Genomic DNA, 13,330 nt, shown 5'->3' with positions numbered 1-13,330 from the left:
CTTAACATTTCAATAAAGTATGTATATACTCATGAGACTATGTTCCTGACAGAAATAAGACATTACCATGATTGAGAATGCACCACACAGTATTTGTAATACACTAGACCTACAAAACTATTTACAGCACACATATAGGTAATTGTTATCACAGTCTATTGCATAATGGTGATAATTTTTAAATATTTTAAATGTACACATATTTACTAAACAACATTACATATCAATCTCCTTCTGCAATCAGGAATAGAAAATAAAGAGTGAAATTTTTCCTTCTGAACATCATCCTTTTCTAAACATATAAAGCAGCAAATAAATGATGGATTCCCTTTGGACCCATAACACTGTCATGGTCTTATTAAACCACTATTTGAGAATGTTACTGCAATAAAAAGTACTGCAGCAAGTTATTGTAACATCTATTTACTCAACACGGATGGTTGAAATACAGTTCCTAAGCATATATGAGTATTTTTTTAGGCTGTGTAATTTTGCATGTGCTTCTCAACAGTTTCCTGTTTCATTGTCCGTCATTGTTTCCACAGTGATGCCATAATTGCTGCATGTAAGGAGTTTATTTCTTTGAAATCCAAAAAAAATTCCCAAAAGTCAAGGTTAGGATTCATGTTGCATTCCAGTTATAAAAAAAAGATAAAGAAGCAAAAAAAAAAAAGACAAAAATGTTCTTTTCTTCATATATTTCAGAAAGGAAGACTAGTGTTTATATTGGAGCTTCTTCTAAGTTTTCAATGTCAGATACTCTACTTGGATGTACATATATATTTGAATAATATACATTCTTAAGTTGCAGGGAAAAATGTCTAAAATATAATACAAGGTAAATCTGTACAGGATATTTATAGGGTCATTTTGCTGCAAAGTAATTGGAGAAAAACTGAAGTAATAAAATCCATTTTTTTGTTTTGATTTACTGTATCTCGGTAAAAACTAAATTAAACATATTAAAAAGAAAAAAGGGATCATAAATTCGATGCAAAACGCATCTTGTCTTGCTCTGTTTCTGTGCTGCTTAAGACTGTAGACTCTCTTCTCGAGGCGGTGGACTCCCTGTGCTGGGCGGCGGAGGAGGCACCCCGGACCGGTGGCAACGCGCCGGACGACATTTGCCGAAACAGGCTGACCCTCTGCGGGACGGTGGCTCGGATTCCGCTCTGCAAGCCCGGCCCCTGTACGGCGGCCACTGGAGGCGTTATGGAGGCCAGCGATTCACCGGATGTGGGGTGTGGCCTGGACACCAAAGAGGTCTCGTGCGGCAACGACGGCTGGGAGGCAGACAGGTGACGAACGTCTCGACTCAAACTGCCCGACTGTAGAGCCTGTGTACTTTTGTGGATGTCGCTTCTCTGCGGAGAAGGTGCCTGCGGCTGCTGTTGCTGCGGCTGCTGCGGCTGCTGCGGCAGTTGCTGCTGTTGCGGCTGCTGCTGTTGCGGTGTTGCTATCGACTGCGGCGGTTGCTGAGGTTGCTGAGTAGATGGAGGGGCCACTGGCTGCTGTATGAGGGAGAGCTGTGACGCGGTGGGTGAGCCGTACTGGAACGTTCGGCCTGCCAGCGGGGTCTGTACAGGGGGGCTGCACACAGCTGCGGTGAAGGAGCACGGTGACATGATTGAGCCCTGCTGCTGGAGAGGTGTTTGGGGGTTGGGGGATGAAGAACTGAGGTTGCCGTGAGATGCGCTGGGGACACCGTATACAGCCTGAACGGTGGCAGGGAGGACACGGGAAGATTGGGCAGCGGCGGCAGAAGCACCGTAGGTCAATGGGGCAGATTGCTGTAACTGGTTGTTGACAAGCGCAGTGGCATATGGCTGAGCTGGAGAGTTAATGATGGAGTTTCCGGAGACTGGAGTCGAATTGATCCCGGTGACCGACTGCTTACGGTCTACCATCATCACCATCTCCCTGTCCTGGCGGATGATCTGCTTCAGGATCTCGTTCTCTTGTGTGTTGAAAACTCCAGCATTCAGGTCCTTCTGGAACTTCTGTAGCAGTAGGGAATTCTTCTTCCCTAATAGGAGGCAAACACAGTTTGTCTCCAGTTGTATGGCAACACAACACACTGGACATCAGCCAGACATTTGTCTATGAACCATTACTTTGTGTCAACAGGTAATGGAATGAATGAATGAATGAATGAATTCGAATGAATGAATAAATGAATGAATATATTGGGCTTAACTGGTATCAAGGCTCTAATTAAACCCTTGATTCATTCATAATACTGGTCCTCAGTGTTAAAAACTATTCCAGAATACTTACCACACAATCACTAACTGCAAAACTTCCAAAGTGAAGAACGGTGCATCACTCACTGTGACTTGTTGTCAGTGTCTACATTAGTATTTTAAATCCCTTTAGATCAAACTGAAGTTATGCTGCTAACAGTAAGCAATTGGAAAAGTCTTGTATAATTTCGTAATTTTATTTCCAGCTTAGCAAGAGAGATTTTAAGAGTTATGAAGAGCAGCACAGATTTTTTTTTGACCAGGGTTTAAATTTAAACAACTAATTTCTCTTGGTTTTGTACAAGAGCACTTTACCTTAAATGTGTTGACAATATTTTCCTGCAAACTTTATGGATAACAAATCTTTTAAGAAACACTTGGTTGTGCTTGAAAAAGAGATAAAAACTCAGCATGCAGATTTTGCAGATTTTGCAGAGCTGACCGTTACATCGTGAGTAACTTTCATACAGAACACATAACTGTACAATATATTTTATTTTGTAAATCTGGCTTTAATTATATCCATGTGAACAGGTTGCCCTCTAGTTATTATTGCAATAACCTGACTTTCTTTGCTCCAGGTGAATTTGCTGCAGAGTTGAAGGTCATTAAGTGCACAACCCACCACAGGATAACATGAGGCTAAATTATGGCATGCACCCTGAAGGGGACACTAACATTGGGTGCAGAGAGGTGTGGGGGTGGGGAACCAGCATGGTCAAGCTGCCGAGCTAACACTCTTATCCTAGTTCCTACCTTCTAGCTCCTAACTCCTAGAGCCACGTAAATCAGTCATCTGGAAACATTTATCCAAAGCAACCTACAGTTTTACATATGTATGAGTATTTAGACATTATGTACTGTATTTAAATGTTTAAAATATAGTTGTAGAGAACAATTTGAGGTCACATGTTATGTGGCTGAATGAAAATTACTTCTGTAAGAAAATAGCAGTTTTAAATTTTATTTGCATAAGATGATGTATAACATATACGATTCAAATTATCGTGTGCACTGTAAGTATGAAGAAAAGAGAATGAAACCTACTTCAGAACAAGAGTCTCGTTTTATATGAGTAAGCAATAGCTCACGATGGTATATATGGTACAGTTATTAAGTTCTAAGACTGGCCACTATGTGACACAGCTGTGGTTGCAAAGCCACCGGCGCATACGTGTTGCATGGAATGATTTTACCAGCTCTATGGTAACTGCAGCAGTGTCCCAAGGTGTTCAGTCTTAAAACTTACTGATGGTACAATTTGTAATAACTTTTGCATTTTGTGGCATACTAATTTTTATTTATAACTTCAGAAACGGTTTGTTGAATAAAATGATTTAACTGCAAAATTTGTCTCATAATTTACTGCATTATACTGCATATATGACGCATTGTAAATATATATTATAATTTCAAGTAAGTTACTCTAGCAAAAGTTAATCTCTGAATAGTACAAAGATGGAGCATGATTCCGACAGAAAAGATTGTGGATATGGCTTTTTCTACAGAGATACTAAACTTCGAATGTGAATTTTACACATTAACTTTTACACAGAATATTTCATTAGTTCCTACAGTTTTTTGTGACCAGTTTCTGCAGATTGACACAAAATCTGATGGGAGTTTTTTTTCAAATTTTCCTCTAAACCGAGTGTTTTGATAGCTGGCTTCAACAGTTGTCTACAAATAATGATAAACTTCATTCTCTGTATTCGAGTTTCAATGATATATTGTAAAATGTTGAAGAATCCTTCAAAATGTACCTTACATTTTCTGAACAAAACAACAACATATCCTTCCCAAAGAGCTTCTGGAAACAAGGCTTTTATTTCTCAATATTTATTTATTTTTTTTTTTAAATTTCATTTTACTTACTAGGGTCTTTTGAAACACCACATTTTATAGTGACAAATCAGTGTTAATTCCAGAAGCTTTGGGCAGAGCTACAAAGCTACAATCCAGTATTTATGTCACCACAGATCGCAGCTATGATTAAACCAAACTGAAAGCTACAGTGGCTAATGCTAAACGAAACACATTTTGCCGAACTACAAACTTACATGTCATTGCAAAAGATGACAGATGCACACCTATCTTCTGGAGATGGAGAGTACAACATATATGGCAATGTTACTGTGACAAACAATTACAGCACTTCCCAGAAACCCCAGGAAAAGCTAAGGCAAAACATATAATCAGAACAATAAAAAATAAAAACAAATACTGTAAATACCACTTCTAATTTGTAATGCATATTCAAACGGTACTAAATGTGTTTCCTTTTTCATCATGGGCAAGGTCAGAACAAACTATAAAATACGGGACAACTGGAAAAAGGAGCCAAACATTATCATGGTTTATCGGACTGACATCTTCTCCATGGTGCACCTTGATTAGCCTTGTCTTTGTGCTTCCAGTATAGGTTCTGGACCACCGAGACCTTGGCTCGGACAAGCAGTTATCGATAGGGAGGGAGTGATTTTGTTGATATGCACCTTTAAAAAAGATTCTTTATACATTTATTTGAAAAAGTACTCTGTGCTGCAGCTTCTTACGACATATGCAAAACTGAACGCTACATTAAGGACCTCAGGCTGGAGTTCTTCACCTAGCTTCAGAAAATTTTTGTAGAAATATAAAATGACAAGGGGGGGTACAGTGGGTTTGGCCGGGTCCTGCTCTCTGGTGGGTCTGGGGTTCGAGTCCTGCTTGGGGTGCCTTGTAATGGACTGGCATCCCGTCCGGGGTGTGTCAACTCCCCCTCCAGACTTACGCCCTGTGTTGTTGGGTTAGGCTCCAGTTTGCTGTGACCCCGCTTGAGACAAACGATTGTAGACATTGTGCATATGTGTGTGTGTGTGTGTGTGTGTGTGTGTAAAATGACAAGCAAGTTACCATATTACCGTTTCTAAATAATATCGTAACTGAAAAATTCAGAAAGCAAATAAATTACATTTAAAATAGTAATATTAATGCAATGCCAATGCTCCCTGCAGAGAACATTGAGTATGAAAACTACATTTTATAATAATCATTGATAGGCAGGGTAAATCAACATACATCAGTAAAACTAAGGAGTTCAGTCTTTTCCTTCTTCATGAAGGAAACTCCTTTTTTAAAAAAATCCTTTATAATGCACATTGTCATAACTTGAAGACGTAATTACCAATACTGTTAATGGTAAAAGTTTTTATTCATTCCTGAACCTCAAAAGTGATTCCCATTCATTCTGCAATATCACCAAATCCCATTAAAATTTACACAGTTGCTTCAATAGATAACATTGTTTATAACAAACATAAAAAAGGCTATTTCCCTTCATTAATTACCCTTTAATACTTTGTTTACCTTTATTTGTTCAACTCTTTCGTAGCTATAAAGTACTGTACAAATGCTAAGAAATGAAACATACATTCATATCATATGGGGTGTTTATGTACTAATACAGACTTTGATGCAAAAAACAAATCAAGACAATAAAAACAAAAGAAATGTATGAAAACAATGCAAATTAATTTGCACTAACCAAACTAACTGACAAGGATGTCTTAGAGCACCTGGGATGTGTGATTGGACGTGGGTTCCATCCCTGCTCAGGGGCTCGAGTTGCAGGTTCACCACATATTCATATGGGTTTCCTTCCAAAGACCTGTTTCAGGTGGTGACTGTAAATTGCTTCTGTGTGTGTGTGTGTTACATTCCTCTGCTGTATAAACATGTTTATGATTAGGGATTTTAGTGTTTCTAGTACTTTGTCAGCCTGGAGAAATGTTTTCTTTAAATGCTTGTCAATTCTCGTGTGGGGCTTTGGAGAAAAGTGTCTGCTCAATGAATACATGTAAATATAAATGACTACTGCAGCTGTGGGGATGTGCACAAAATCCAAATTTGGTCCTTGCAAACATAATAAATGCAACGTTAATCGACTGAGTGGCATTATATAAAATTCCTCCTAAAGTTGAATCCTCTCAGGGATGACTACTATTTTATACATATATTAATATGGAAAGCTACAGAGCACCAATTATATTATCTTTTTGATTACGATTTTAATTTGTTGACATCATTCATGTTAAAAAATATATCTGAAAAGCCCTGGATATTGTTATTTGTTGTTGTTTAACTATATGAAGTCTTAGTAAGTTCCGGTCTGAACAGTCAAACGTAAATATATCACAAACTATGGGAAAACATTTCACTTGTTGGTGTTAGAAGAAATAGTTCCATATCGGATAGTTCAAGTATTCAGATGGTTTCCAAGTTATATAATATGCGACTTACAGATTAAATACATGACTTGCTGCAGACTTAAATAAGAATACTGAAATACTGATGAGTATATTTAAAAACTGATTTAAAACCATTATTATCTGCATTTATTCATACATACAATTCTACATTTATACCAGTTCTATATATCCTTACCCATGTAACATGTATGCTGGTTTAAACAATGGCTTCAGACAAGCTGATTGTACTTCAAGAATCTCAAATCTGCATGTTTGTAAGCTACTTTGGAAAAAAGCATATGTTAAATTAATAAAATTACTGTACTGCCTTTTTATGATCCAGTGTGTTTATGTAGTACTTATTTAAATATTTTTTGTAAATGATTTTATTTTTAGATCAAAAAATATTCATTACAATATTGTTTTCTATTAATACAACAGTTCTTAAATGTGTGTGTTACATATGAAAGAATCTGATAGAATTAACATTTTAAACATGTGATAACGTTTAAACATGTGACAAAGTACGCAAGTCAGAAACTATATTCATTTACTACTCTCCAGATTAGTAAAATTATGTTAGTGTTTGCATTTTAAACGACCAAGTCAACAAAGTGAAGAAAATTCTTTGAAAATTCATGGGAAATTCTAACGACAAGTAACAAAACGCGACAAAACGAAAACACAGAAAGAGTAATTAAATGCAATAAACATAACTTTGAGGAAAATTAAAATTCTGTCACATTCTCAGAGGATGACTTTCAGTAATTTGTTTTGCAAACTCAACTGCAATTTCCCACAGTTTCTGATAAATTAAAACGAAATAGCTTTTCATAATAGGCTCAGATTTATTACTCTAAAATATGTGTACAGACATCATTAGAAGCCGACACTTAAGCAATGAGAAATGAGTCCCCTCCCCCAGTCAGCACCTCTATGGTACTCTGTGAGCTTTAATGTGTAAAGTAAGCAGTTTGGTAAAATGTGCCATGGGGAGGATATCCAAATGTTGAGATCGAGAGTTTATTGCAGGAATTTCAGTTGAAGTAGCAGCATTTAAATTACTCAAAGAATTCAAGATTATTTAAATAGAAAAGATCTTGTTTGCTCCTTGGCTGGTAGTTCCAATAAATGAATAAAGATATTGTTATTCCGCAAACTTGCGAACAAACAGTCACTTTATGTTTTTTCTTTTTTAAAAGTGTAACAGCACGTCCTTGTTTCAGTGGACATATCAAGACTAATGTTTAACTTAAATGGAAAAAAAAAACTGTTTCTATCGGAAATATTGTTACATAACTACTTCACCAATCTGTTGTATCACTACACATTTTTACATAAAATTTGCTGGAAAGATAAATTCTTGTAAAAAAAGTTCTTAATTACCATTAATTTAAATTCAAATTTAAAAACTGAATTTATATTTATTCAATTTACTTAATTATGTATTCCTGAGCTACAAAAGGATCACCCTTTTTTTTTCACTAAACACTAAACATTCCTGCTGTATCTTTTAAGCATGGGGACAGTCTAATTCAAATACAAGTCCAGAATTTCAAAACCACTCTGGACACATTGAAATCCAGGCTTAAACTCGAAATGGTCATTATTACTAACACATATTGCGTGCTCCCTGTTTTTTATCCTTATTGTTTGTTTACTATTATTACACTTCTTAAAGAAGTTTATCTGGATAGAAACAATTTTTCTCATAATATTCATGTTGGTAACTGGTGGTTGGAGTAATCTGGTGCATTTTCTTTCTTGACCTTTCTGGACTGTTTCAGCATGGATCGTGAAAAGGATTGGTCTTTGCACATTCAAAAGGAACCCATAAAACCTTTGTTTTTCCCCTAGTTTCATGCAAACTTAAAATGACTTATTTTCTACAAGAGGTGTAAGTAGAGGCCACCTGCCATCTTGTATACTTACAGCCAAGTATGAAGATGTTGTGCTCATGACCTGTGTGCCATGGTTTTCTGTCTGTATGAGGCAGTTGTTGTGCTCCCTGGTAATGATTGTAAGGTTGTCACATTAGCTTGAACTTCATCTCACTGCTGTGTAACTAAAAAAGCTTAGCTGCGGCATCCAGACACTGTAGAATCATGCAGTTCACACAGCATTCACATTTTATATGCGCCCCTTACAAAAACATTTTTGAGACGGATAGGGCTATCCTAGTCCCATTGGGTCTACTAGCATTAGACAGTCCTTAACATGCATGTTTATGCAAGATACTTCAGGAGATTCAAGGGAACTCAAAGTAAGGCTCATGCTTGCTTGGGCACCACATGTTAAGACGCTTCTGTGGCTTGTCTGCCGTAGTGCTGTTCCAGGATTTTACACGGAGTTTCCCGTAAGTGCTGGAGGGATCTGCAGTTTTTTGTTTGGATTCTCAGTCATCATTACTGCCGTGTTGAGCTATTGTTCATTGTTCTGTCTGAATTCATATAGTTCAGAACCGTTCCGGAGAAAGCTGTAATTCTGTAAGATCGTAGATTCTAAAACTATTTTGTGCAGCAATTGTACCAATGTTAAACAGAGAATCTGAAGAGGTGTCAGGACTGGACTTTTCCAGATAATCAACACACATGATTCGGTAGACCCACTTTTGTAGCAAAACTGTTTCACACTGGCACTTTGCTGATTTTAAATATCCTAGGGGCATTAGGATCTCTGTGTGACTTCAACTAACCTCAAATTCAGTTTTTTATGTCTATACTGATGAATAAACTTGTGAATTTGTGAAAATTGTACAGCAAGATTACAGCACACATTCATCAATAATGCTACGGTTATACGCTGACCTCTTTAATCCCTACTTCCAGATTGAATTATGAAATCCTGTAAGTCTCAGCTATCACATTACATTCCAATGTATGTGATATGGCTTTCTCCGACAAAGCACACTTTTACAGCAAAACAGAACACTGACTAAGCACTTTATGGATGGACAAAAAGTTTTCATACAGGACATTGTAAAAACAAAAAAATCCCATTTGTTCTCAAGACCATTTTAAAAAAAAAAAAAAGGCCAAAACTTCTGGAAAAATTTGCAAAGAATACATTTCAAAAAGATTCTGAAACCATTTGTAAAGACTAAAAGTCAAATTATGCAAATGTGTATTACCATCTGCTAATATTTGTCGCAAAAAACTTGAGTTGCTTGGATGGGCATAACAATAATCAATGTTCAAATTTAATGTTAATACACCATTTAACATGCCAAGTAGTTATGGGAAGGACATACTAATAGTTTCATAAACTGTATGGACAAACAGGGCACTACTAAATGACTGTTGCCAAACAAATCCCTGGAAAACAAAACGAACACATGAAGAGATGCTAGAACGAACTTCTATAATCAGGAGATTCATCAATTAACACTTTCTGAAGGCATATGTTTCTGGTTTGCAGCTTTACTTTTTCTTTCAGAATGGATATTGTTGGATATTGGAATAAAATGTTTACCTGCTGCCTATTCGTCGGCCAGGGCACTCTTGAAAACGAGATGTGCTCATCTCAAGAGGAACTCCTGGTCAAATGATTTTTGAATAAAGATACAACAATTTGGCAACATGTTATTGGCATTAAATAATTACGTTATAAGCACTAAATCAAATGCAATCAATATAAAGTACAAGTAGAGTTGATCATGACATTATTTTTTATTTTCCCTTGTATGAGACAAAACCCCCTTTGAGATTAATGAAATGGTCTAGGACACTTGTTGGGAAATGTTACTCCGGCACCTAATTAAGTAAAAGAACCATGTATATCAGATGTCTTTGAAACTAAAATTTTTTGTTGAAAAGGGCAAATGTAAGTCACAGGTTTTTTTAAGGGCATAGGCTTTGGTAGCTTTTAGTCCCTAAGTTTGAAAAGGGCAATCAATAGCTATTCCAAAGCATATAATATTGTTCATAGTTCTAGCTTGGTACTAGCCTGTCACCATAGTATTGGATGGTATATCCATACTAGGTTTTCGCTTGTTTGAAATCTTTCAATAAATTAATTAAATGAATAAATAAATAAAAATAGAAAATAAATAAATACATGCATACTTTAACTGAAAAGCAAACATATGAGACATTAAAAGAAATCACAGGCTTAACCCAAGCAAGAGGCTGAAACAATATTTCATCGTTTCAAAATTATATCTCAATAATATGATATTTGTTTATTGCTGGTGGAGATAGGTGCTATTTAGGAACACAGCAATATCTTGGGTCAACTTCTCAAACAAATATTTACACCTAAAAAAATTCAGATTGTCAGTTGCAAGAATGAAAATGTGTGCTAATGTCAAGATGTATGTTGGCCTGCGTTTTGGTAAGGAAACATGTTTTCATGGTATATTACAATGTCTATTTTATCAACACCTAACTGCATCTGCAACATTCAACAGCAATGCTCTATATAAAAAAAAAAAAATCTATAAAGCAATTGATCAAAATCTGTTAATATCCCCAGTCATATCTCTTAGCTGTCTGCTGTCTGATATTAGAAGTTTAAAGTTAGCATATTCTATACAACCCTAAGTCTAGTGACACCAGAGTGTGAACAACTATGATTAGAATAAAATGAAAATCCCAATGCATCTGAACAGTATGACTGATGTGGCCCATGGATAAACCACAGTTGAATGGACAAACCTCTGCTAGCTTTATGGGAAATATTCATATCATTGGCATCCATCAGTCTAGAAAGACCATGGAATTGCCTTGGTTTTGTCCAAGAGAAGTGGGAAATATTACTTGCAGAATTAATCATGTAAGATATCTTGCTAAAGCAAGTCCCTTAAGATATTTGTAGAGGTTGCAAGCCTTCTCCAAATGTTTTAAGCCACAAAGGACCCGCCTCACTGAAGTGGAAAGTCTTGTCATTAAGCATCTTTCCCTTCTTTGGTCTGCTGCTTAAAGTAATCATATTCTGCCCTGTGCAGACTGGAAACTTGGCTTTGAATCACAATTGCACACAGGACAGTCAAAATTTCTCATTAAGATGAATATTGCTGTACTAGTTTTTAAGTGTGTCAAAAACGAAGGCAAGCAAGTGCAAACTCAACTTTTGGGTACATTTTCTTGAAAAGTCTAAACTGATCTATATTTTATGTACCAATTTATTCATCTATATGCTATGTACTGATACTCCACTGTTTTGGCACCATGTTTTGACCAGTGCCACTTCCTAAATCCTGAAAGCCTTTTAGTGGGCTGCCAGCTTTAACCCCTTTAGAGAATCATTCTGTTATAGAAACAAAAAATAAAACGAAATGCAGCATCTGATTGTAATTACATAAATGTGTTATAATCAGGGTGCGGTGGCGCAGTGGGTTGGACCGCAGTCCTGCTCTCCGGTGGGTCTGGGGTTCAAGTCCCGCTTGGGGTGCCTTGCGGCGGACTGGCGTCCCGTCCTGGGTGTGTCCCCTTCCCCCTCTGGCCTTACGCCCTGTGTTGCCGGGTAGGCTCCGGTTCCCCGTGACCCCGTAAGGGACAAGCGGTTCTGAAAATGTGTGTGTGTGTGTGTTATAATCAATTGCAAATTCACAATTTAGTATTTTTAAATTGATACTCGAACTGATTTTTAACTGAAGTTGTTATTTTAAGGGGCTGTGTAAGATAATATGTTGATTTGCTACATGGTTACTAATGCAGACTATAGTCTGCGGCAATGGAAAAGTGCTTCCGCGCCTCCCTTGCCTACAAAACCACGAGTGGTCATCAAGAGTTTGATCCGACTGGCTGCCACTTCTGGATACAATATAACCTTATACAAGAATTTTGCAGTACTTCTTACAATTTTTGAATCACAGGGATCCAAAACTGTAAAAGAGTTATTGAATTAGACATGTGGTTTTCCCCTCACCTTTTACCATGGGTGACGGTAAACATTAAAATGGCCTCTTTTGGGTGACCGCTAAGTTTGACATTATTAGTTAGGTTTCTTTGAGGTAGATAATATATCAAAGGGTTCTAATGAATATGCATGCAGTCCAGGACAGTGTTTCCTGCCCAATTCCCAGTATATGCAAATTGATTTTTGTAGGGACAGTAGACTTCAAATAAACATGCCAAATAAACTTTTCTAAATAGAGAACACTGATTTTTGGCCACATTTTTTTTTCCGAAGGATATGTAGAAACCTAAAAAACAAAATCATGTCTCAATATTTTTAAAACAAATAGGCTGTTTGAATACCTTAGAATTTTAAACATCTCAGTACTGAAACAGAAATATCAGGTAGTTTCCCGTGTTCTACAAAATATATGTTACTTTTTAAACTCCAGAAATAACCAATATGCTGAAAGATAATGTGCTTTTCCCTCACAAAAATGAAAAAAATGACTGTAAGGAAAAACAAAATATAGGCTGGAACCCGATATTTGTAGTGGTGAGACATCTCCCACTTAAGCATTGGCATTCCTCTTAAATACTGCATACATATGTTCAGTATAAGGTATTATTACTGAAACTATAATATCAGTGCAATGGATAAGCACATGAAGTGAAAATTTTTCAATTCAGATCCCTAGGTATAGAAGTTAATGTTCTTACCCTTTTGAAAGACTACAACAGTTGTTTCATGTAACTACAGAGGGCACTACAAAAAATCAGTTAACAAAACTGAAAGTACACAAGTTATAAAGAGAAAATCAGCTAAGTTTATTATTCATTTAAACACGTTTTGTTGAGTTAACCATCTTTTAATATAGTTCACTCCCTTCATTTTGGATACCTTCAGAAACACTCAAACATGATGAGCAACTCATGATCACTACTATTAATATTTTTCTCATTGTTTTTTTTGGGCAAGTGGTAACTAAATGTGAAAATAATCAAACAAATTAAGCCAATA

The 13,330-nt window shown here is 36.5% G+C and overlaps 1 protein-coding gene across 1 annotated transcript in view; it reads right to left on the bottom strand.

Moving 5' to 3' along the window:
* Window positions 1–817: 817 nt before the first annotated feature.
* hcn1 (hyperpolarization activated cyclic nucleotide-gated potassium channel 1) overlaps window positions 818–13,330 on the bottom strand; it is a 72,120-nt gene continuing 59,607 nt past the window's right edge. The window contains exon 8 of the mRNA XM_029252963.1: window positions 818–2,026. Within this exon, the coding sequence (XP_029108796.1) occupies window positions 981–2,026 (1,046 nt within the window). The 3' untranslated portion in view covers window positions 818–980. The remainder of the gene's footprint in view (window positions 2,027–13,330) is intronic.

The sequence above is a fragment of the Scleropages formosus genome, chromosome 6 (genome assembly GCF_900964775.1).
Source record: "Scleropages formosus chromosome 6, fSclFor1.1, whole genome shotgun sequence".
NCBI classification, from domain to species: domain Eukaryota; kingdom Metazoa; phylum Chordata; class Actinopteri; order Osteoglossiformes; family Osteoglossidae; genus Scleropages; species Scleropages formosus.
The sequence above is the reverse complement of the archived record's forward strand: the minus strand, read 5'-3'. Positions and strand labels throughout refer to the sequence as shown.